General features: G+C 47.2%; 1 protein-coding gene across 2 annotated transcripts; it reads left to right on the top strand.

Moving 5' to 3' along the window:
* Positions 1–2,079: 2,079 nt before the first annotated feature.
* ODAD4 (outer dynein arm docking complex subunit 4) lies at positions 2,080–23,647 on the top strand. 2 transcript variants are annotated; one of them, XM_016150841.2, is made up of 12 exons: positions 2,081–2,744; positions 4,459–4,590; positions 4,837–4,987; positions 5,656–5,717; positions 6,027–6,192; positions 7,798–8,022; positions 8,194–8,401; positions 12,851–12,937; positions 14,119–14,315; positions 17,802–17,902; positions 20,386–20,470; positions 22,786–23,645. In XM_016150841.2, exons 1-12 carry the CDS (start codon positions 2,631–2,633, stop codon positions 23,352–23,354), a joined length of 2,097 nt encoding a protein of 698 aa, XP_016006327.2. In that variant the 5' UTR covers positions 2,081–2,630; the 3' UTR covers positions 23,355–23,645. The 2 variants fall into 2 exon arrangements, with proteins under 2 accessions (XP_036079610.1, XP_016006327.2); XM_036223717.1 differs by lacking the exons at positions 5,656–5,717; positions 6,027–6,192 and having other exon boundaries at positions 2,080–2,744; positions 22,786–23,647.
* The last annotated feature ends 1,063 nt before the right edge of the window (positions 23,648–24,710 follow it).

A 24,710-nucleotide genomic window follows, 5' to 3' on the forward strand; every position in this document is an offset into this window, starting at 1 on the left:
AGGCATCCAGGTGGAACATAAACTAATAAATTCTTTATGTATTCTAGAATTTTATATAAATGAAATAATAGTCTTTTTTTAGTCTGAATTCTTTCACTTGGTATAATTATTTTGAGATGTATCCATATTATGCATGTATCAATACTCCTTTCCTGTTTATTCCTAAGTAGTATTCCATGACATGGGGGAGAGGTTAAGCAAGTGGGGTTAGGAGAGTGTCAGTCACACTTCCTTGTGCCAACAATTTATTCATCCATTCACCTGTCAATGGATATGTTTCCAGTTAAGGGCTATGACAAATAAAGCTGCTATAAGTGTTCGTATACAGCTTTAATTTCTCTTGGATAAATTCCTAGAAGTAAAACACCTGGGACATATGGTAAGGGCATGTTTAACTTTTTAAAAAGCTGCCAAACTGTTTCCCAAGTGGTTATACTCACCCTCTCCAGGACATCATTTTTATTTTAACCATTCTAGTGGGTGTGTCTCACTGTGGTTTTTAATTTGTGTTTCTGTACTGACTAATGATGTTGAACATCTTTTCATGTGCTAATTGGCCATCTATATGTCCTCTTTAATGAAGTAACTTCAAATCATTTGGTCATTTTTTTTTAATCAGTCTCATTGTAAGATTTTTTATGTATTGTAAATATAAGTTCTTTGTCAGATATACGTTTTACAAACATTTTACCCCAGTCTGTGGCTTGCCTTTTAATTTTAACTCTCTTTTTTTACCAGTGTCTTTTGAAGAGTTCAATTTTGATAATGTCAAGCTTATTTTTATTTGTCATGATTTTTGCGCCCTATTATTTTCACCTATTTTCTTATAGTTTTATAATTTTACCCCTTACATTTAAATCTTTCAAGTTAACTTTTGTATATGGTGTGGGGTAAGGGTCAGGTTTTTTGTTTGTTTGTTTGTTATTTTGGCATATGGCTTTCCAACTGTTCCAGCACCATTTGTTGAAGAGATTGAATTTCTCCATTGAATTTCCTTGGCAATTTTGTTGAACATTAACTGATCATATACATGTGAATCTATTCTGTTCCACTGATCTATATATTGATCTTTATGCTAATACCATTACTATAGCTTTAAAATAAGTCTTGAAAGGAGAGAGTATAAGTTCTCTTTGTCCTTTTTCAAAATTGTTTTGGCTATTCTAGGTCCTTTGCATTTCTCCATAAGCTTTAGAAGCAGCTTGTCAATTGCTAAAAAAAAAAAATGTCTGCTGAAATTTTGATTGGGGTTGCATTTAATCTACAAATTTCCTCTTTGCAGGAGTTTTTTTCCAATTAACTGCTGGTCACTTCAGCAGTGTGTTCAACTCACCTATGTGCACTATGCTGAAAAACTTCAGTACAACAACACAACCAAAAATTGCCACTGACCCAATCCACTGATCTTATTTAGATTTCCCAAATTTTTCATTTACTCATTGTGTGTGTATTTAGGATACCTTTTTACTATTCAAACCAATGATTTATTTAGCTCCTACTATGTGCCAGACAGTTGAATTCTGGAAATAGGTTAATACAAGTTCTTCTAGGCACTGGAGTCTGAGGGCCTGAGTTATTAAGACTCGTTCCTCTGCCACTTGCTAGTTCAGTGATCCTGGGCCTGTTATTCAACCTCTTTATTTATCAGTAAAGATTTTCCTTATCTGTAAAATCTAAGGGTACCTCGCCCATAGGCTTGTATTGTACTTAGTGGTATGCCTGGTATACTAAAATTACGTATAATAATGTTAGTTATTTACTGACCACCTTCCATGAGCAACTGTGTGCCCAACTTCACTTCTGCAAGCAGCTTTAGTATATAGGTCACAATCTCATTCGTATTGGGAGTTCACCTTTTAAAAATAATGTAGCAATAAATAAATAAATAAAATAAAAATAATGTAGCAAAGACAGGGTATTTGTTAGAACCTAGAAGAATCTAGTCCACCTTTTATTTTGGGGGGTGAGGAGGGAAGAATAGGGAAGAATGTCAGGAACGGTGTTGATCCAGCCCTGCCACTAGCAGGAGCTCAATAAATATGTTAAATTAATGGTTGAATTCAACTTTATTTTGCACGCTGTCTCATGCAAACCCTCACATCCATAATGTTTTATTATCTGCACGTTCCCTTGGCAAACGGAAAATTAAAGGCTCAGAGCCCTATGTACCAGCCGCCGGGTCACGCAATTAGAGACTGCCAGATTACTATTCCCACTCCTAACCCAGTGCTTTCTCCCCTAGAAGGCGGTACACGCGGTGCACATATCCTTGCCACGTGTGCCTTATCCCTATTTGGAATTTTGCCTCGAATCCTCTTCTTATTTTCCTGGCTGTAAATTCTGGGCACGATTCAACTACACAGAAAACCGATGGAACATGCAATAGCGAACACTGTGGAGCGAGGGCGTCTTACACTCACCGGACACGCGCTTATCACTCCTCCTTCCGGTCTGCGCACGCCGGCAGCACTTGTCTCCGCGACTTAGGCCCAGCAAGAGCGAGGGGCGGGACCGGAAGTAGCGCACGTCTCCCGGTTGCTAAGAGACGGGGCTTCCACAAACCAGACAGGGAGTTTCTGGCTTCTTTTCCTCCCTTGGTCCGCTTTGGCATCTGCGAATTCCCTCTCATCATGTCGGACCCAGAGACTGAGGGCTTACGAAGCACCTTTTCCTCTTACATGGCGGAGGGCGAGCGGCTCTATCTCTGCGGGGAGTTCGCCAAAGCCGCCCATAGCTTCAGCAACGTGAGTCGCGCTCTGAACCTATCAATCACCGATCACCGCTTTGGATTACTGATAACGCCAAGGTCCTGATGATGCCTAGAGGACCCTATTTCTGTTATTCATTCGTTCCTGATTGATGCTCCACCGTGACAGATAAGCCCCTGCTGAGCTATTTTCTGCCAATTCCCCTTGCGTTCCGCCTGATTCTTAATAATCATTCTATGCGTTAACAGTGACCTCTTCTACTTTTTTACTCAAATGTTTCGTGATTGACTGGCCTCCTTCTACAGAGCAGTCTCAATTTGCCACCATTGGCCAGGAGATTGGCTGGGAGACTTCTTGCAGCAGTCAAGTCTCTGGCACACAGTTGCTCATAGAAGGTGGTCAGCAAATAACTAATATTATTACACGTAATATTACTATAAGTTGCTCCACCCCATCCTAAAGGGATTGAGTGCTGTTTTAGGATACCAGGCATACTGCTAAATACAGTACAAGCCTATGGGGAGGTACTATTGTTACTCCATTTTACAGATAAGGGAACTGATAAAGAAGTTGAGTGACATGTCCAAGATCATTGAACTAGCAAGTGGCAGAGGAAGGATTCGACCTCAGGCACTCAGATTCCAGTGCTGAGTTGCTAACCACCAGAGGATGCTACCTCATAAGTTAACTATTAGACGTTCTTATGTCAATTTATTTTACAACAAATAGCCTACTTCTTATTTCAAATGGAGTGGCAGAATAGCCCTCTAACCAGTCTCAAGACTATCCCTGAAATCACGCTTCTCAACTGCTACCCAAAATCTCTTATCCCTTTGATCGCCAACTAAACCCTAAAACCAGAAATAATTGACCAAATGGCCAACAACTCAGTTCAGGAGCCCTGCTCCCACCATCCTCCTCTTTCAGGATCATGTTCCATCCTGGAGAAGCTCAGGCAGAGAGCTTCTGCCTTGGAGGAAAGATAGCTTTGGGTGAGAAGTGGCCTTTTTCCACGAAAGAAGTAGCTACTTCCTCTTCCTAGAAAAGAAGGAAGGTCTTATCAAGGGGCGGATACAGTCCTCAGGAAGATCAGTACTCCACAGACTATGGTAATGATCTCAAACAGAAAAAGAGAGGACGTGGAGAGTAAAGGAAGTATTGTGCTCCCACTTTAGGGCCGAAATCACAGTTTCAGTTTTGCTGGCATTTTCATCTTAATCCCCTGAAACAATGATTCATTCTTAATAAGCTATATAAAAACAGGGCTAGTAGAATGGATAACTCAAGTTGCAGATTGTCTTAAAATCCATTTTTTTAGCCTTCAGAATATATTTTGAGGGTACTGTGCAGCCATTTCAGATTTGTGGATGAATTGGGTATGCACCAAACATCCTAAGATTCTATTGTCTGAGTGGACTGGAGGAATCCCAGATACTGGGGCAGGGAGTGGGTGGGGGTGTGGGGGGGTGCGGATTCAGTATAACTACAGAGTAGTATATTCTCACATCTCAACTAGTGGCTTCCACAATAGCTCGTGATAGGACCTTGTTCAAGAAGAGCCACTTGCAGATAAGTTGACTAAGCAAAGATTGATATTGTGCTGCTTTCGGTCTGATAAGATCCAAAGACCTGTTTGCTGCCCTGAGGAGTCCTCTTGAAACTCTGGCAGTGGGGTTCGGGCTGCTATTTCCAATTCAGTTTCTACCTTGCCCTGCCTGGTACCTGTCAACCTGAGTGGTTCCTTTCTCAGGCTCTTCACCTTCAGAATGGAGATAAGAACTGCCTGGTTGCCCGCTCCAAATGCTTCCTGAAGATGGGAGAGTTGGAGAAATCCCTGAAAGATGCTGAGGATTCACTCCAAGGCGACCCAACTTTCTGCAAGGTATACGTGTAGGACTCAATCTCACTTTCACCACTACCATTGTCTACAGCAGCCTCTGGTAGGAAGTGGCAGAAGAACCAGCCAGACTACCTAGAGTTTGATGCCATTTTTTCTTCATAGGTCATTTGCCTAGCTCCCTACCCTGTATCCCAACCTTGACCCTCAACCCAGGACCCTCTGTCCCACCACACCTGAGTCCTATAAGGCCTTGCTTATCCACCTCAGTTTGACTTCCTCTCATTTCAGGGTATTTTACAAAAGGCCGAGACCCTGTACACCATGGGAGACTTTGAGTTTGCCTTGGTGTTCTATCATCGAGGCTATAAGCTGCGGCCTGATCGGGAATTCAAAGTTGGAATTCAGAAAGCCCAGGAAGCTATCAACAACTCAGTGGGAAGTGAGTGACCACGGGGTCTATGCCCTTATTCAGCAAGCTCTTGGAATCCTTAGGTTTGGAGGAAGGCCTGAGGTACCTTGGGTGAGCAACCACCAGGAGGCCTGCAGGGCATCTCGTGCTTAGATTTGGCTGCTGCTAATTTCATTGAGGATTAGGAACTGTTCACTGGAAGGATGAGTCCCCAATCCACTGCACTGCAGTGTCTTGTTCTCCTAGAGCTGGATGAGAAGGACTGTTTCACTCACCCCAAGCCAGATGAAGAAGCCTATTTTGGGCCTGGTGTCATAGGGTAGAATGGAGCCTTGAGCCTAGTCTTCTCTCGTCTCTGGCTTCCTCCCTTACCACCTGTGCACCAAGGGCTGGCCTTACCCATCAGCTCAGTGGCTGGAGGAGGAGGAAGGAGAGCAAGAGCTTACCAGTGTGAGCAGCAGAGTGTGGAAACAGCATGAAATGGAGAGTTCCCCTTATTTGGAAATCTGGCTGCCTTCAACAAGTGGGAACTGCCTTGCTCCTACAAAAGAATTACAATAAACACCTTGTATCATTTGCCCACCAGCCTGGCTCAGAGCCAGCTTTGCAACCCCCATCATCCTTCTGTCATTTCCACATAAAAATATGCGATAAGTCATACCAGGGGCCTGGCCGACCTGAATCCAAGTTTCTTGCAGGTCCTTCTTCGATTAAGCTGGAGAACAAAGGGGACCTCTCCTTCTTAAGCAAGCAGGCTGAGGTAAGGGTCCTGGTTCTGATGCCACCCCTCTAAGATAAGAGGCCACATGTGCATGAGGTGTACAGGTCTTAGTGGCTCTCTTGCCAGGGAGCGACTAGCTCCTGCCCATCACAGGCAGCCATGAGATTCTGCTCCAGCTTTAGAGAGGCCTTGGAAGTCTAGCTATTCCTGGATCAGACACACTCCTTGGGTCTCGGCCCACAGGGAGGCCTGGAGGAGGAGGAGTCTGGCATCCTAGACCCTGGGCCCCCAGCTGGGTTCTCTGTCCTCCCTGCTGAAGCTCTGTCAGGTGTTGCTCTATCTTCCCAGAACATGAAAGCTCTGCAGAAGCTTCATCCTGTGAGACAGCTCTTACACCGCCCCAAGAGAGAGTCCAAGCGGAAGGGCTCGTTCAAGAGTGAAAGGACTGTCCGCCAACTCCTGGGCGAGCTCTATGTGGACAAGGAGTATCTGGAGAAGCTCCTATTGGACGAAGGTTTCAGACACTTTGTTTGCAACAGGGAACGGAGCAAGAGGAATCTTGGGTGGATGCTCAATGCACAAGGCAGAGACAGAGCCTGTCATATAATATTAGCCGACATGTTCCTATGGATGGGTTTTACTAGCATTCTCATTTTACAGATAAGGAAACTCAGGTGCAGAAAGGTTAAGTAGTCTATGGCCATGCCACCCCAAACAACCCCGATCCCATCTGATCTCAAAAGCTAAGCAGGGTTGGGTCTGGATAGGAGACCACCTAGGAAGACCAGGTGCTGTAGGCGTAAAAAATAAAAAATAAAAAATAAGAGATTGTCAGCTGACAAGGTCCTTGCAATCTGTGAGGTCAACCAAGGGTTGCCTCGCCACCGCCAGGACTCCCCCCTCCCCGCCCCCAAAAAAAAAGAAAGAAAAAGAAAGGTTAAGTGATTCACCTAAGGTCATGTATAGGGAAGCAGTGACACAACTTTCAGGTTTGAATTCAGCAAGTTCAATTTCAGCATCAGTGCTCTTAAGCACATGGTACCTCGGGAGGGAACACCAGAGATTTGGGTTCCTCTACCATCACAGTCCCTGAAGGGGCATCCCCTGAGCCATCAATCTGTACAAAGGACAGAAAAATTCAGCTGGGAGGCACTACAAGGAGAATCCTAGGATGCTAGTACTAGGATGTCCTGAACCTCGTCTGGTCTATCCCCTTCTTTTATAGATAAGGAAAGAGACCCTGAATGGGGAATAACTTGTCCAAGGTTACAAGCAAGTTAAGGGTGGAGTTGACACCAGATCCCAGGCCTCCTAATCTCTCTGGTCCAACATTCTTTCCACCACACTGTGCTGGCAGTGACAGGAAATAGGATGGAGCCTTGAAATGAATGCCTCACATAAGCATGAGGGTTGGGAGTATTGCCATTAGCTGATAAAGCTGAGGAGGAGTCAAATGTTTTCCTTGAATCAAATGTTTTTTCTCTATAACTGACTTCTAAAGTCATCTGCAGGATTCCCTGCAGGTCTGTGTCACACACAGGCAGCTTCACTGCTGGCACATCTCTGAAACAGGCCTGGATGCTTTTCTCCCCCCAAAGGAGCTTCTGTGGAGGGAAGGAGTGGCCTGACCATTGCCCCAGGTGGCCTTGCAGGTTTGCTATCAGCTCTAATCTCTGTTCAGGCAGAGGGCAGCACTTGGACACACCCCCTCCAGCTCCCAGCTTGCAAGGACCCTGAGGAATCACATGACACTGACAGCCTGGGCCATGTGATGCATTTAGACTTTGTCTTCTCTGAAGACACGGCTTGAAATGGGGGAGCTCTGAAGGCTGGGAGCTATTCACCAGCTGCCTCTTCTGTTAGCTCCTCATATTTTGCCATAAGGGATCTATGAACTAAGCTCTGTATCATGGGAGTGCCTGAAATCACGGGGTTCTGGCCTCATCTGAGCCCAGACAGACCACTCTGTCACCCATATGCTCTTGCTTTCCTCACTGTTTCCACAACTCGAGGCAGAATGCCCCAGAAGGGTACCCCACAGCAGGGACTCCAAGCCAAGAGGAGGCAGCTCCCTTCTACATCTATCCTATTTGGTTCCTCCTCTCGTTCTTCTCCACAGACCTGATTAAAGGCACCATCAAGTATGGCCTGACTGTGGAGGACCTCATCATGGCGGGCATCAACTACCTGGATACCCGTAGTAACTTCTGGAGGCAGCAGAAGCCCATCTATGCCAGGGAGCGTGACCGGAAGCTAATGCAAGAGAAATGGCTGCGGGACCGCAAACGCCGTCCCTCGCAGACAGCCCATTACATCCTCAAGAGCCTGGAGGACATTGACATGTGTGGGTGGTGTTCTCAGAGGGGTGGGAACTTTTCCAGGTGGGGATGGAGCAACAGAGAAGCCTGAGCCCTTGGCTTCCCTGGACTGTGGATGGATATATGGGGGAGGGAGGTTCTCCCATCAGCCATGAGGAAGCTGCTTCCACCTCCACGTCCCCTCTTTTCCTTCCCAGTGCTGACCAGTGGCAGTGCTGAAGGGAGTCTTCAAAAAGCTGAGAAAGTGCTGAAGAAGGTGCTGGAATGGAACAAAGGCGAGGTGCCCAACAAGGACGAACTGGTTGGAAACCTGTACAGCTGCATCGGGAACGCCCAGATTGAGCTGGGGCAGATGGTAGCAGCCCTGCAGAGCCACAGAAAGGACCTCGAGATTGCCAAGGAATAGTGAGTGCCTAGGGAGGACGAGCAGCCAAGGCCCAGCGGCCTACAGAGGAGTGGGTCGGGGGCTAAATCTCAGCCTTTTGCCAGGGCTGCTGGTGGCTGAGCTCTCATTTTCTGCCTTGCATGCCTAGGGTAGATCCCACAGAGGGAGGAGTCCCCTGCCCAAGACTGAGGGTAAGCGGCAGAACAAGACTGTCAGCTCTTTTTTGCCACAAAGAGGAGGGCAGCTCCAGACTCTAGACAGCTCCCAGTAATCTGGCTCTTAGGGAAATTTTTATTCTTACACCATCTTGATAAGCACTCCTCAAACCCAGATGTGCTAGATGCTGCTAGCATTAGAAACACAACAGTGACCAGACACAAAGGTCATTCCCCTGCAGGTGTCCAGGAAAAAGTGACATAGCTAGTCAATTGCCACTGTGATAAGTGTCATTAAGGAAAAGTACAGGACCCAGGACTATGGGAAGTATATCCCAGGAGGACGTGGCTGGGCATTGGCAAACACGCTTGGCCTGTGGGAAGGCCCTGAGATAGATGGGAGGAAACCCTGGAGAGCACAGAGTATTGCCAAAGGAAGAGTGGCCAAGAAGAGGCTGGACCAAGTGGGCAGGGCTTAGATCCAGCAGGGCCTTGAAAACCATGTGTTTATCAATTGCCTCAGCTCTAGAGTCCAGGCCGACTGGGCTTCAGAATTGTACTTCTCAGCCATGGGACCTCAGGCAAGGCATTTGTTCTTTCTCGGCTTCAATGTCTCTTCTGTCAGGTGGACATAATAACAGCTCTACCTGATAGGGTGGGAGGGAGGATGGCATGCAGAGTGCACATAAGGACCTCAGGACATTGCTGGGTATCCATAATAACAGTAATATCAGTTCTCTCAGGAACCGGCTCGTTCCAAACTTAATGGCACACTCTCAGAGGTGCCATGGCTTTCTGGGCATCTGGTTTGAACCTTTGGAGTCATTTGTGACTTTCTCCTGCCCAGTTCCTACTTGTCCGCGGTTCTGAGCCTCTTTCAGTCTCCCATCCTCCCGTTTCCACTCACGGGTAGGCCCTTGGCTCTCTCTGCCTTCAGCTACTCCCACACATCACCCCCATGATGCACTGCTTTTTATCTATCAACCCTCCTTCCCCTGCTGACAAACAGGCCTTGGCCCCACGTTGCCTGCAGGTTGAAACCAATTGCCTTTGCTTGACACTCAAGGCCCTTTCTGAACCTCGTTCTGCACAGCCCTCTGATGTCAGTCCTCCGTTCAGGTCAAACTGGATTTCCTGAACACTCCTGCCTCATGCCCTCTCCTTCTCATTCATCCGAGCTCTGCATGTTGTTTATTTCCAATTCATTTCCCATCTGCCTTTACCATGCTGAGCCAGAGTATTACTCATTGGCTATTCTGGAAGTAGAAAACAAGCAAACAAACAACCGGCTGTGGAGACACCTGACTTTGACTTCTGGCTCTGGCACTCAGAGGCTGTGTGGATTTGACTAAGTTGCTTACCTTCTCAGTTTCCTCATGTCTAGTGATGGCATCATAGTACCAACTCACAGGTTTTATGAGGATCAAATCCTATATATATGCGCAGTACTTTGGATCCAATTATAGCACATGTCCTAAAGGCATGTACATCTTTACTTCTGGCCAGACTCCAGACTTCCGAGCCCCAGACCTGCATATCCAACTAATTCCAAGGCATTTCCACTTGGATGTTTCACCAGAACCCCAAATTTAACATGTCCAAAGTGGAATCCTTTATCTTCATCCCATACCTCTTACTCCAGGATTCCCTATCCTTGGGGATGGCATTGTTGGCCACTCAGTCCCCAAGGAGCTGAGGTGGCCTCCCAGATGCCTCTCTCCCCTCACTGCTCACGCCCAGCCCACCTATGTCCTGTCCATGACTCCTCCTGCCCATCTCCTATTACGCCTTCCCCTCTGCTTCCCTCCCGTGGCCCATAGACATCTGTGCCCCAGCCGAAACCTTGTGGTTCTGCTCCTGCTAGTCCCTAAACGGGACTACCTCCTCTTTCCTCAGCCCTTTCTTCATCAACTCCATCTTACCCATCAAAAATTTAAATAAGTAAAGACTTTCATGCTCCTAAGCAGTGATAGAAATCCCTCCTCTGTGTTCCCTCTCCATACTCCATGTGTATCCTATTTGCCCTATTAGACTCTGGACTCTGGACAGAACTTTTTATATTCCCATTCTCCCAGCCCCTGCCACAAGTGAACATGTAAAAATGTATGCTAAGTGGCTAAATAAACAAAGGCGTTCCTTAAACAAAGTTAGTTCCTTTTTAACAACCACAAACAGGCCTCCCGTCTTACTTGCGAGTTGGTCACTCTTATTAGCCATGAGCCTTCCTCTCTGCCCCCCTACAAAAAAGCCTATCATCCTTAGAGGCGCAGCTCAAATCCCAACTTGTCTAAGTAGCTTCTTGAATGATCCCAGCCCTCATTTCTTTCTCTAAATACTCTATAGATGATTTGATTGCATACTTTTTCATTGCTATTATTATCTCGTTACATGTTCTTATGAATAACATTATAATTTTTCATGCTTTCATTCATTGCACCATAGCAGAGAACCCACTTTAAGGGGAAGCTGACATCAGAGGTGCAGGTGCGTGGAGCAGGAGGTGCGAAGTATGGCCTAGGGGCCTAAGGTGAAAGGCAGGCGGGAGGGAGCACTTCTGGGAGCTGAGGAGCGTTTGGAGAGGACAGAAGAGTCAGCAAGGGGGATGAGGGAGAGGGAGAAGGACACCCTAGGCAGAGGGACATGGCAGAGTTGGAGGATTTGGAGAACTGCAGGTAGTGTAGCAGGGCTGGGCGTCAGGACCTGTGGGGAGCACTCTGAGGAGAAAGGACATTAGCCTGAAGGTACAAAGGGCCAGTGAGTTTGATTTTAGGCAAGTACCACAGTGTTGTACTTGATTCACAATCCCGTGGTGCCGAGCACAGAATTTAAAAGTCACTCCCTTCACTCCCCTGGGACTGCGCTGAGATGTGTGTCCTTCTGGTCCCTTTTCAGTGTATTTACCTACATATTTATATACGTCTGTAGATAGGGTTTTAAAAATGAAAGCAACTCATTTCTTTGTTTTGTTCTTTGAAGAATGTGTCTTGGGAAGGGTCTCACACTTTGGCTGCATAGGAAGGTATTTCAGCTCACACAGGAATCTGCGTCGGTACATCTTTGTGGGCGCTTAGGCTGCCCCACTTCTGCTGTACAAATAGTGCTGCAGTGGGACTCCACATGCGTGTGTGAGTAGCTCTGTGGGTAGAGGACCGCCTTCATCAGATTTGCATTTTAGGAAGACAGGCTGGCCACGTGGGGAGGCTGGATTAGAGGAGAGTATCATGGGAGACATGGAAGCCTCTGGGTTGCAGGGTCTTGAGAGGTGCAAAGGAAATGGGAAGGGAGAGAATGAGAGAGGTTTTCGTCGAGGGGTCTGGCATTGGGGAAGGTTTTCTTGTTTTATTTGTTCGGAAGGAGGTAATTTTTAAGAGATAAGATTGTTCATATGGCAATGGTAAATTATTAATGTAGGGAGTGCGATTGTCTTTTTCTATATGGAAATCTCTCACTCTTTCCCAGAGACACATGAACACTGTACAAAATTTAAATTATGTGGATAAATTAAAAGTTTCCCTCATACTCTCATTTCCCTTGGGTAATCACCGTTAATAGTTAGACTTACCTTCTCTCTACTGCTTTAAAAAAGGCACACTTTTTACTTATTTATTTATTATTATTATTTTTTGGTGATTTAAAACAAACACGCTTTCACTTTCTTACAGTTAGAAAAGTCTGGCGGTTAGAAGTCTGATGGCAGTTTCACTGGGTGAAAATCGAGGTGTTGGCAGGGCTGTAGTCCCTCCAGAGGTGCAAAGGCAGAATCTGTTTCCTCGCCTTTTCCAGCTTCTTGAACTGTATTCATGGCCATCCTTGGCTCCTGGCCTCTTCCTCCATTTTCAAAGCCGGGAGCACAACTTGATGCTTCGGGCCCACATATTTAATTCTGGAGCGATACACATAGTATACACGCCTATCATCCGACTTTTTAGCTTAATATATCAGGGATGGTTTTTTTTTTTTCATACACAAAAATTGCCAGTGTTAAAGCACTGATAATTTTTAGATTGCTTGAAAGTATATTCCTGTCACATTATCTTCTGGGGGGAAATTTCTAAAAGGGAAATTACTAAATCAAAGGAACAAATTTGCAAGCTGTTGACTAAGCGTCCTCCAGAAATGTCCCAATAATGTTCACCCCAGTTCACGAGCATGCGAGGGCCTGTGTGTGTCAGCCTTGTCAACGTGGGTGTATCCCTTGAACTAGACCCTGAGTCTCCAAGGCCAGGGCCCCTGTCTTTGACATTTTTTCTGTTTTTCACTGTGCCTAGAATGGTGGATTTCTAGTGAAAAAATTGTCATGATTATTCCCCACAGTGACCTTCCCGATGCCAAGTCGAGAGCCCTTGACAACATTGGCAGGGTTTTTGCTAGAGTTGGGAAATTCCAGCAAGCCATTGACACGTGAGTGACTAAGCACTGCCCCTTCACCTTGGGGCCAAGACTTCTCACTTTTATACCTGACTCCCAGCCTGGGGCAAGGATGCCAGGCAAAGAGGCATCAGAATACAGAGTTTGGTTCCTGACTCTGCTTAACCTTGGGCAAGCCACTCTGTAAACTCTGCTGTTTATTGGCTGAATTACTTAATTCACCAGGATCAGCATGGGTGTAAAATGTCCCAGTGATAAGAATCACCTGCAGCATTTGTTAGGCATGTGAATTACTGGGCCTCTTCTCTGGAAATTTTGATTCTACAGTTCAGGTTGGAGTTCAGGGAACTGTTTTCAACAACTGCTCCAGGTGATCCTTATCCTGGGCCAGTTCGGGAACTGTTAGACCAGTTGAGTCTGGGATCTCTTATGACACTACTCTGTGACTCTGCTGGTCAAGTGGGATCAATGGAGCCTGAACTCCCCAGGTGGCCCAACAGCTGGGGCTAGTGACCTACTCCTACTATACAAGGGTTGATTCAGCCCCAGGGAGACTTGGGGGAGGGCCTAGACTGGAAGAGCCAGTTCCTTGGGCTACTTAGTACAGAGGTAAATTGGCCTTCCAGCCCTCATCTCTTGATTGAAATAGACTTGTTCACCTCTGCTTGGCTCACTTCATTTGGTTTTCTGAATCATCCCTGGTGTCCAAGTGCCAAAAGACAGAGGAATATGAGAGTTTGCCTGCCCATTAGTAACTTTTTATAATAAAAAGGTTTATAGTGAATGTGTGCTTATTATTAAAAAAATTAATTTGGAAAATACAGAAAAGTAGAAGAAAAATTATTCAGTCCCACCACCAAAAGACAAGTACTAATTCTAATCCTACTCTTACTTTTATTGATATTTTGGTTTTTTTCATTCCGGTCATTTTACTGTGTTGGTTTTCTCTTATAATATTTCTTCGTAATATTCTTAAATATTATTTATATGTCATTCAAATGCTATTTCATAAACCTTATTTTCAATTGTATCAAATTTGATCCCATAGATGTTCCAAAATAGCTTTGGTAGTTTTCAAAAATGTTAACGCTGTATCTAAAAGATCTAAAAGAACTGGGTTAGAGAACAGTTTTTATTCTGTCACCCAGTAATGGGCCTCAATCTCCTGTGGCTAAGTGTGGGGTTGAAGTTCACCTGGTTTTTCATGTCCCCAGGTGGGAAGAGAAGATCCCTCTGGCAAAAACCACCTTGGAGAAGACCTGGCTGTTCCATGAGATCGGTCGCTGCTACTTGGAGCTGGACCAGGCCTGGCAGGCTCAAAATTACGGAGAGAAGTCCCAGCAGTGCGCAGAAGAAGAAGGGGACATTGAGTGGCAGCTGAATGCCAGTGTTCTGGTGGCACAGGCACAAGGTATGGGGTCAGAGAAGACGCCTGGGCCATGCCCAGGCTGGGAGTCCTGAGGGCTGAGCTTACCATCCCAGTGTGGTGCTGCCCAGATTCATTCTCATTCTGAGTGGGGATCAACCCCCATTCTGACCAGCACATGGTAGGTGCCTACTTTGGGCTAAGCTCAGTCAGGGCTTGGGGAGCCCTGAGAGCGGCCCCTGCCCGTGGGGAACTCAGCTGCAGACCAGCACAGCACCATGTCGTTGTCAAAACAATGCCACTTCTTCTTGCCTTGGGACTCTTTACCCCAGCATTCTTGCATTTAATTACTCTGCAAGCCAATGATGTAGGCATTCTTGTTCTCATTTCATAGATGGGGAAACTGAAGCACTGAATGTTTCAGCAGATTGTCCCAGGTCACACAAGAGAACTTTCCGGAGTGATTGACGTGTTCTTAAGCTGGGTCATGGTGATCACTGCACAACTCTATACATAAAAATCATTGAACTATATACTTAGAAATGGGTACATTTGATAATATGTGAATTACATCTCGATCAAGTCGTTTGAAAAAAGAGCAAGGAATGAGGAGAAATAGATAAAACAAGACTGGCAATATTTTGACAATTTTTTAAGCTGGCTGATGAGTCATGAGGGTTCATTATAGTATTCCTTCTTCTTTTGTATATTTTTGGAATATTTCATAAAATACAGCGTTAAAAAGGAAATGGCTTCAGGTCATAGGCTGATAAGTGAGGGAGCCGGGACTAGATCCCAGTTCTGTCTGACTCCAGACCTCAGGCTCTTTATTTATTATTATTATTAATGCCTATAGCACCTGATCTGCCTAGGTGGTCTCCCCATCCAAATACTAATCAGGCCCAACCCTACTTAGCTTCCGAGATCAAACATCAGGCTTGTTCAGGGTGGCATGGCCGTAGACCATGGACTGTGGCTCCACTGGGGCACGAACCCAGAACCTTCTGCGTGTAAAGCAGACGTGCTAACCGCTACACTATGGAACTACGTCCCAGAACCCATGCTCTTGATCACTGTGCCAAGCCGCCGCTGTCCAGGCAGGGTACACAGATGACTCCCAGTGAAGGAGGAAATGTGCCTGGGTATAATGATCAGGGGCATAATCATTCATTCATTTACTCATACCACAAATACTCACTTGGTGCCTTCTGGGCACCAAGTTGGGCATATAGTAGGGGGCAAAACTGTTAACAATTTCCTGCTCTCTTGTCTGAGGAAGTCACTTTTAAACAGAAACTTTAAAGATGAGAAGGCACCAGCTCTTTTAAGAGCTGAAAACAGAGCTTTCCAGAAAAAGGAACAGCATTTAGGAAGGTGGGCCTGAGTTGAGCTGATTTTCAAAGCTGAAGGAGACCCGTGTCACCTGGAATACCTGGAGATCAGGGCAGTCTGGAGGGAGGAGGTTGGTGAGGGACCAGATCTCCAGGCCTCATGGGTTCCTGAAAGCATAGAGAAAACCACTGAAAGCTTTAAACCTAAATCACAGACAAGATCACTGTGCCTTTTCCTAGAAGTCTTTCCTGTCCCTAGGATGGCATTGTATAAGCCAAAGGGGAGATGAGATGAACCCCTCAGGGTCAACGTTATCCCGAGTCTACCTGAAGAATTATTACACCCTGAGGACCTCAGGAAAACCAGGCTACTCACTGCCAGTCTTGGTGTCCCTGCTGTGGGTTTAAAAAAAAAAAAAAATCAAATGCGGTAGCCTAGGAGCCACTGGGTTCTAGAGGAAGCACAGCCTAGCTCACAAAACTTGGGCTCTAGGTCCTCCTGGCTCAGGTATCTTGGACAAGTGCCACTCTGTGCCTCAGTTTCATCTTCTGTAAATAGGCATGATTATGGTATCTACCCATAGGTTTGTGTGAAGATAAAAGGTAATGCTTAAGCATGTAAGCACTGAGATCAGGACTCAGTAATACTCATCTCTCCCTTTCTAGCCTCTCGTCAGCTTCCTATAAGTGTCTCTAACAGTGACGAGAAACAGTAACGGGCCTTGGAAAAGCCTATTAAGCTCAACAAAAATGTAGGTGTAAATGTGTGGATTTGTGCACATCCAGCAAGTGATAAATCCTGCCACGTCCAGCACTGCTCTGGAAAATATACCTGAGTGGGAACAGTGTGAGATGAACAAAAGAAAGGAGACAGAAAGCTGGGATCAGGAGGTCCACTGTCCACTGATGGTGGAGCAGTGGCACGGTTTTATTTTTGCAAGCTGCTTTTATACCAGAACATACAAATAGTTGGCATAAGTAGTTTCCCTTAGGCATAACAACATATCTTCACATGACCGTCAGCTTATTTGTCTGCCTGCAGCTACATTTGTACCATCTTGTTCTTAGAAGTTTGCAGAGGTGAGGAAACCCTTGGTTGTCCTCTCAGACTACAAGGACCTTCTCAGCTTACCATCTGCTCTCCACAGATTTGCGCAGAGTTAAGAAAGAAAACAGTTCCCAGAATCAAGATAACTTTGGGTTATCTTAAAAGGTTCATTAAAATGAAAAGAAGAGTCTTTAATGTTTTACTCTCTTGAATAAGCATTATGACTCCTCTACATACCTGCAGTGTCAGAATGACACGGATGTGCAATCAGAGTGGTCTTTCTTTTTAAATGTGTTTGAAAAAAAAAATGAATACGCCTACTTTCAGAATTACATTCGAATCACTGTTCCAATGGAGTAGGCTTTGGCAGTTTAACTTGTGGGCACAAGGCCCTCCTTTCCCCATGGATCCCCACGCAGTTTTGGGGAGGCAGGTGGATCTTGGGTGTATTCAATTATAAGAGAAAGCAGTGGTGTGCGAAGAAGCTGAAATGTAGGGTTCCCAGCCCCTGACCGATGAGTACTTTTCTCCTTCCTTCCTGAAATTAAGCTCTTTTCAAGGACGGTCGATCATTGCAGTGCTGGCTCCAGCGCTAATCGGTGGCATGGGTGAAGCTTGGAAGAGCCGCCTCATGTCTCGGGTCAGATTGCTCCGGGAGCTGGGCTCAAGAGAGCTGAGGTTCCGGCCCCTGCACCATCCAGCCCTTCCATATTTTGTTTGGTCTTACCAGCATTCTTAAAACATTTTAGCAAACATTTTTAAAATATGGATTTCCTCTCCTGGAACAACCTAAAGATGAGGAAAGATGGAGTTGTCCCCCCCCCCCCCACCTCCCCGTCTTGGAGACACGTGTGTGCAGTCTCCCTTCCCTCGTCGACCCCTTTGAACAGCCTAAGATCCAAGGCTCAGGTTCCCAGGTTCTGTCCTTAGTGGGGAGACAGCCCAAGACTGTGATGAAAAGGGTGGCGCTGGGCAGCTCCACGATGCTGCCTGAGGTCTGGGGCTGACTCCAGCTCACACAAGCTTCTAATTGACCCTGGGAGGGGCCGGGCTGGTTGGGGCTCCTGAGGGAGTGTGGCTTCTTTAGGGCAGCCTAATCGTGCAATGTACAATGTCACCTCTACTTGTGCTGTGTCTTCTCTTGCTCTCCAGTGAAGCTGAGAGACTTCGAGTCGGCTGTGAACAACTTTGAGAAGGCCCTGGAGAGGGCGAAGCTTGTCCACAACAATGAGGCACAGCAGGCCATCATTAGTGTGAGCCTTTGTCCCAAGCTGGGCCCTGGCTGTGGGGAGTGGGGTGGGCGGCACCTCGGGCCCTTAGCCTTTCCAGTTGGCCATTCTGCAGACATGATCACCCACCACCTGCAGGGCACAGTCTAGGTAGGGCAGTGGCTTTCAAATGTTGACCGCTGCCATCAGTTTATATAGCAACCCAATACACATATTTTTATTTGAAATAAAAACTAGAAATGAAAGTTTTAGAAAACATACTTACCTTTACTATGTATGCTGATATTTCCTATTCTATTTTAGTTTTTTAAATTTTATTTAATGCTAGTTGAGACCTAAATTGATTTTAGGATTTGCAGCTTGAAAAATGCTGCCTCCTTCAGGAGACATCAAGAAATACAGTATGATTGCCTCACTCACCGGCACTGCTCAATAAATAGCCGCTGGCCCTGTGCAGCCATTTAGATTTCAATGAATGGAAAGTAAATACAGTTTAAAATTCTGTTTCTGTTTCAGTCACACTAGCCACACTTTTAGTGCTCCCTAGCTGCCTGCGGCTTGTGGGTACCGTGTAGTGCAGATCTCGAGTATCCCCACTGTCGCAGAAGTTTCTGTTGGACGGTGCTGGCCTAGACTATAAGCTTCAGAAGGCAGAGAACAGAGGTGAAGCCACTGCTTCCAGAGCCACTCCAGGCAGATGCTCGGCAGGGTCAGCACACTGACCTCACGGATATACAGGCAGCTAAGCATGAGTCACCTCAACTCCTGCTGCCAACTGGACTGCTGTTCCTCAAGCTGTTCCATGTCTAAATCCCAGAGCCACCCCCAGCACGTGGCTAGGCCCCACTAAGCATCTGCTGGAGTGAATCAAACAGGGCCCTCATCCTCAGGAGCTCGCCCTGTGCTCGAGAGGGGCCAGACTGCATAACTTGGGGGTAGCATGAGAGGCGTGGCCTCAGGAACCACACTAGAGGTGCAGTAGACATTCAGAAAAGGGAGCAGGAACCCTGAGAAGTGATGACACCCCAAGGATGCTCCAGTGGGAGGGGGGCCTCATGCTGCCTTTGAAGGACAAGGACGGCAGGGTCTTACAGGCTGAGAGGATCTAGGGGAGACAGAAAAGAGATCCTGGCCTGGACCCAAGGGCTGGGTCACGATGACACTGGGGGTAAGGGCAAAGAACCCCAGACAGTCGATAGACCAGCTTGGATTTAAAGGGCTAGGATAGCAGAGAAGCCACCCGACCCACTTGGATTTTTAGGGGGTGATCTCGTGGTTTGTGGGGACCATAGTGAGGCTATTCCTTCCCTGTCTTGGTGGAGAAATCACTCCCAAGAGACCCCACCATGTGGCAGTCCATGCCCTGTTTTCACCCAGCTCAGGGCAGCTGAGGCCTGGCACATTGCTGTCTTCCTTCTCTGCCGAGGGAGTCAGCCTTCCAAATGTGCACCTCGCCTTTATATCTGGCCTCCAGAGGCAAAGCCCCTTCTTTGGCTCACACTTGCAGGCTCTCCTATTTAATCCTCTTCCACATGGTCACCGTACAAATATTTGGAGATATAGCATAGCAATTAAATTCAGTGAATATTTGCTGACCGCAAGTCAGCCTGGGCTGTCTAGCTGAAAGGTGACAACTGTGATCCTGGCCCTCAGGAACTTTGGTGTCAGCAGGAAGATTAAAACAAAAACCATTTGTTCACAACCAGTGCAGTAGGAGCCAGAGGATTCAGAGTGAGAGCAGCCCAGTGGGAGGCAGGGCCGGGCTTTCCCATTAAGGAGGGTTTGAGGTCGCTTGAAGGCTGGGCAGGATCTTGAAAGGTTAATAGGTAGAGAGAAGTGCCTGTCAAGCCAAATTGTCCCAGGGCCCTAAGTAACTCCTCATGGGACCAGGTCCCTGACCTTTCACCTTCCTGGATTGGCATCTCCAGGCAGGAAAGTATACAGAGATGCAGGCCTGGTGGTCGTTCAGTAGAGTGCCTACTGGTGCTTCACCCCATGCAAGTCACAAGAAGAAGACAGGGACCGCCCTCCAGATATGCACAGGATGAGACCCCCGGGGAAGCTGCAGGCTCCCTGGAAGCCCCTCTGAAGGCAGGCCAGCCCCCAGCTCCCCAAACCTAGGTGTGTGTCTCAGTTCCCTTTGTGGCCTGCTGCCTTGCTGCGTACTTAGGGCCTTACTGTCTTTGCATTGGCTAAAGCCAAAGGCAGCTTTAGATGAAAAAGGTAGAATTTAGTAGACAGGCACACCTCCTAAATACATGCTAAGCCCAAGGGAAAGGCAGTTTGAGTTCCCTGCAGTCATGTATTTATATCGCTTAGCCTGGGTAATTCTGGGTCCCTAGAATATCAACTAACCTCCAGGAAGAAGCCCTCAGAGGAGCCTGGAGCAAAGGAAAGGGCAGGGTTAGTGCAGATCCCTGTCTGCTGGGACAGGGACTTGGATGAAATGGAAGGTTAGGTGCCCAAAGAGGGATGTGGAGAGTTTACTGGCTCCTCTACCACCACAGGCTTTGGACGACGCCAACAAGGGCATCATTGGTGAGCTGAAGAAAACGAACTACAGGGACTTGATCAAAGTAAAGAAAGAAAAAGGTAGGTTCCTAGAGCCCTTGAGAGGGCAGCTTTACAATTCTCCCTGTGCATGCTCTTCTGTCAGTCCCAGCTGCATTTTCCCCTTGCTTCTCCAGGCCCAGGGCTTAGCGTTGTCTACCACACATTCTGCTTTTAGTGCCACCAGCAGCAGGAGAGGGAGGGGATCCAGCCCACCTCAGGCTGAGGTCTGAGCCCAGGCTGTCTGCCCTGGGAGCGCACTCCTGCATTTCTTCAATTAATTCATCAAATATTTGATGAACACTTGTCATGCACCAGAAAGGTATATGATCTGGGGGAGACAAAGGCACACGGTCCCTGCCCTGGAGGAGCCCATGGCCCAGTGGGAAAGCCAGACTGTTGTCTGCGGGGTGGGCTCCTGCAGGCGAGCACTAAACCAGAGAACTGCTCTGCTGTGAGCACGAGCGAAGGCCTCTGCTTCAGGCTCCAAGAGGTGCCCAAGGTTTTTCCAAGTCTGAGGTGAAAGAGGGAGAGCATTTCTGGCAGGAAATAGCAGGAGGAAAGACAGAGGTAGAATGACAGTAACTTATACTTTTGAGGCTCTTCGTACGTGCCAGGCACTGGGTGAAGCATCAGACAGGATGATCTCATTCAGTCCTCCCCACTCTAGGAGGTAGGTGCTGTTTGGGGGGCAACGGAGGCTGGGTGAGGTTGAATGATCTGCCTGGCCCACACAGCAGTCTGACTCGGAGCCAGATCCCACATCGTCTCCTGCGGCAGAGGCCCTGTTCTTTGGAGCCAGCATGGATAGGACAGGGGTGGGGCCGGAGACAGATATACCATATTAGACTCTCCCAAGGCCTCAGGGAGTAAGAGGACTTTGACGCCCCCCTTCCCCACTCCAGGTTCTCTGAAGGAAATGAGGGGAGAGGAGGAAGCTCTAGCTGGGTCCCTAACCCTCACCGAGTCAGCAGGGATGGCCCCAGAGGGAATGGGTGGTAAGAGAAGCTGATCTTCCTATGAGCCAAGCTCTCTTCTCAGGACTTTATACGTACTGACTTATCGGATCCCTCAAAAGCAAAGTATCATTATTCGCTTGATTTTATGGATAACACAGAAGCAGAGGGATTAAAGTCCCACAGTGGTTTTCTGTCTTGAGCAGCCTGGCTCAAGAACCCAAGCTTTTCCCACAGTTCTATGCTGTTCCTGGTGACAAGACAGCCTCTGTCTGCCCTTCTGTGGTGCCCTCCCCCAGCTGTACCGCAATGAAAGGGAGCCAGAGCTGGGACTCCGTGCACCCCAAAGGACATACCCTCCCCAGGCACCAAGGCCAAAGCCTTCTCAGATCCAGGCACAGTAGCAGGAACTGAGTGTGTGGTTTATGGGCACCTGAGCAGCTCCTTATTATCCTGCACCTAGCACATGGTGGACAGATACCCTCAGAGAGAGGCTCTGCCTTTGTCTCACATGACCATGCAGCTGCTTTCAGAAGCCACAGGAGCAATAGATGTTAAGGGACACAGCTGGGAAACAGCAGATGCTCCAAGCAGCCTTCCTCGTACCACCCTCCCCACCCTTGGCAAGCCAAGTGCGGGGAGGGTGTTCTCCGAAAAACTAATTGGGAAGGCCTTGTGGCCAGGCACTTCCCTTCCATAACAGTAGGCGGCAGCATTGCATACGTCTTCACGGCCAAATGGCGGTCTCTTCCCAGCTGTGAACCAAGAGCCCCTGTAAGCGCCTTAGAGATCAGGGGCTTCCAGGAAGAGAACATAGGGGCGACTCAGGAGGGGATTGGTGACTTTTCTCTGTAGCTGGTAAAAACAGGGAGCCAGGGTCCCTCCGGCTGTAAAATAGCTCTCCAGCTGAACTTACTGCTGGCAGTCTGCTCATATTTTTACAGGGAACCTCCCAACAAATGATGAATGTGCTTCCCAGGGACAAACAGAAATGCAGAATGAGGCTGCTGGAGAAAAGACCCCTTCTATCATTTACCAGCACCTATGCTATTTCTTGTAGAGAAAGAGAATGTGCTCTGGGGGCAGATTGTCCTGGGTTCAAATTCTGGCTCTGCATTTATTTATTTGCAGTGTGGCCATGGGGTATGATTTCTCTTTATCGATCTCAGGTTCCTTGACTGCAAACACTATGTACTTCTCAAGACAACTGAATGGTATAATCTGTGCAGCTCACACAATGCCTGGAACAGGGCTGGCGCTCAGTAATGGGTGATTCCCTTTTCTCCTTTTGGAAAGAGGTGCTTCTCTCTTAGAAGCACAGGCCCCCACAGGCTGGGGTTCACCCCGGCCCAGAGCTGGACAAACTTTTACCTTTCTTCACTCCTTTCTCTTGTTTTTCAGAACAGGCTGCTGACTTGGAGAATACAGCTGTGATGGCAAGGGAGAAGGAAACAATGAGAAGAGGGAGAGACGGACTTGAGAAGGTGATGAAGCATTGGGAAAGAAGGCAAACTGAGAGTGAGAAAGATACAGAAGACGAGTTGTCTTACGAAGCTCTGACTATCACAGAGAGTGGACAAGAAGAAGAGAGGCAGAGAGAATTCGTAGAAAAAGTCAGCTCCTTAAGGAAAAGAGAACTGGGAGCCATGGGAAAAGATTCAGGAGATGTTCACAAGAAACTGTCTGGAGAATTAGGCATAAGATCGGGAGAAGCAGGAAGGAAACTACCAGAAGTGAGAAGAAGGGAATCAAGAGAAATTTACAGGAGGCCTTCAGATCTGGACCAAAAATTCTTAGAAGATTTAGATGGAAGAGAATCGGGAGGAGTAAAGGAGAGACTTACAGAAGCCGGCAGAAGAGAGTTGGAAGAACTGGGGAAAGTAGAATTGGGAGAAATAGGAGAAATGAAAAAAAATGCTGAAAAAATTGAAAAAGGTGAAAAGGAAGATGAACGAAGCCATCGTCAGTAGCTATTAGCATCAGGAGGCTGGTGTTCACAGGGACCCTGGGGATTTTGGTAAACTAGACTTTCAAGTTGAGATTTTTTAATAGGAAACAATGTGGCCTGGGCTCTGCAGGTCATCTCTGCCTCTTTCTGTTACTGTTCTCCCTTTAAATATATGTATCTTTCACTCCTATAAACACTGAGTCTGTCATTTTGTCCTCGTCTCAAAAGACCCTTAGGGAATGAATGACTTGGCACAGGGTACCAGTTCCCAAGTACAAGGAATTCTAACCTTACCCTGACTGGGTGAGAAACACAGAGACCCTCAAGCAAGGCCTGACCCAGAGTGTGATCAAGGTTATGAAGCATGGTACTTTTCCTCAGGCCCAGTCCAAGGACCTCAAGGAAGAATGAGAAAGGTGATAAGAAGAAACAGGTGAGCTCCAAGGAACCGGGACAACTTAAAGGGGGAAGAAAGAGAAAGGCCTGGGAATCGAGGTATGTCTGCCTAACGGCTGGTCATTGGTTCATCTTGCTGAATACCTACTGTGTACAGGGTACTGTGGGAGGCTCTATGGAAACAATAATAATGGGGCAGGCTCAGCCATCACTCAGTGAGGGAGACCTACCTATAAACCCGTAAGCCCTGAAAGCAGAATGAAGTGAATGCTGGCACTGATAGGGGCACTGTACTCTAGGAGCCCAGAAGAAGAAAGACGTTTCCTGCCCAAGAATCAGGAGTAGCCTAGGTTTAGGAGCTGTGGCTCATCTGCTGTGCCACCTCTGCCAGTACAGTTAAGTAAATTAAGGCTCCCAAGCTTGTTTCTTCCTTTTTAGAATGGTTATCTGCATCAGGGGTTGCTGTATTACATGAGTGCTTAACACAGCACTTGGTACACAGGAAGCTCTCTAAAATCTACTGGAGCTTTCAGTGGCTTCACAGAGGAAGTGGTGGGCTGAGCAGCTGCCTCAGGGGATGAGTTAGGAATTTCACCGTGGTATTCGTCTGTTCCTCTGGCCTTTGGTTCCATCCCACAATTTTCCGCAGGGTTGGGCAGAGGCTGAATTCAGGCTGGGGCAGGGCCTGGACTAGGGCGAGGGAAGTGAGACATTTCAGCTGCAACTTCTCGCGATGCGGCAAAAAACTAGGTGAGCAAGATAAACAGTATTTTATCTTGTAACAAAAATTTAATGCAAAAACCCACGATGAATAAAATATCCGTATTTTAAATAAACACAGGATCCGACCATGCACTTGCACGGCCCTGCCTCCTTCGCTAATCCTAATCCAGGCGGGGGACCCACAGGGGTAAGGGTGATGCTTTCCTCCTTAAAGAGTTCATCACCGACACCTACAAGAAAAAAAGGCCAGAAAAGCTCC

Source organism: Rousettus aegyptiacus, unplaced genomic scaffold (assembly GCF_014176215.1).
Source record: "Rousettus aegyptiacus isolate mRouAeg1 unplaced genomic scaffold, mRouAeg1.p scaffold_m13_p_6, whole genome shotgun sequence".
NCBI classification, from domain to species: domain Eukaryota; kingdom Metazoa; phylum Chordata; class Mammalia; order Chiroptera; family Pteropodidae; genus Rousettus; species Rousettus aegyptiacus.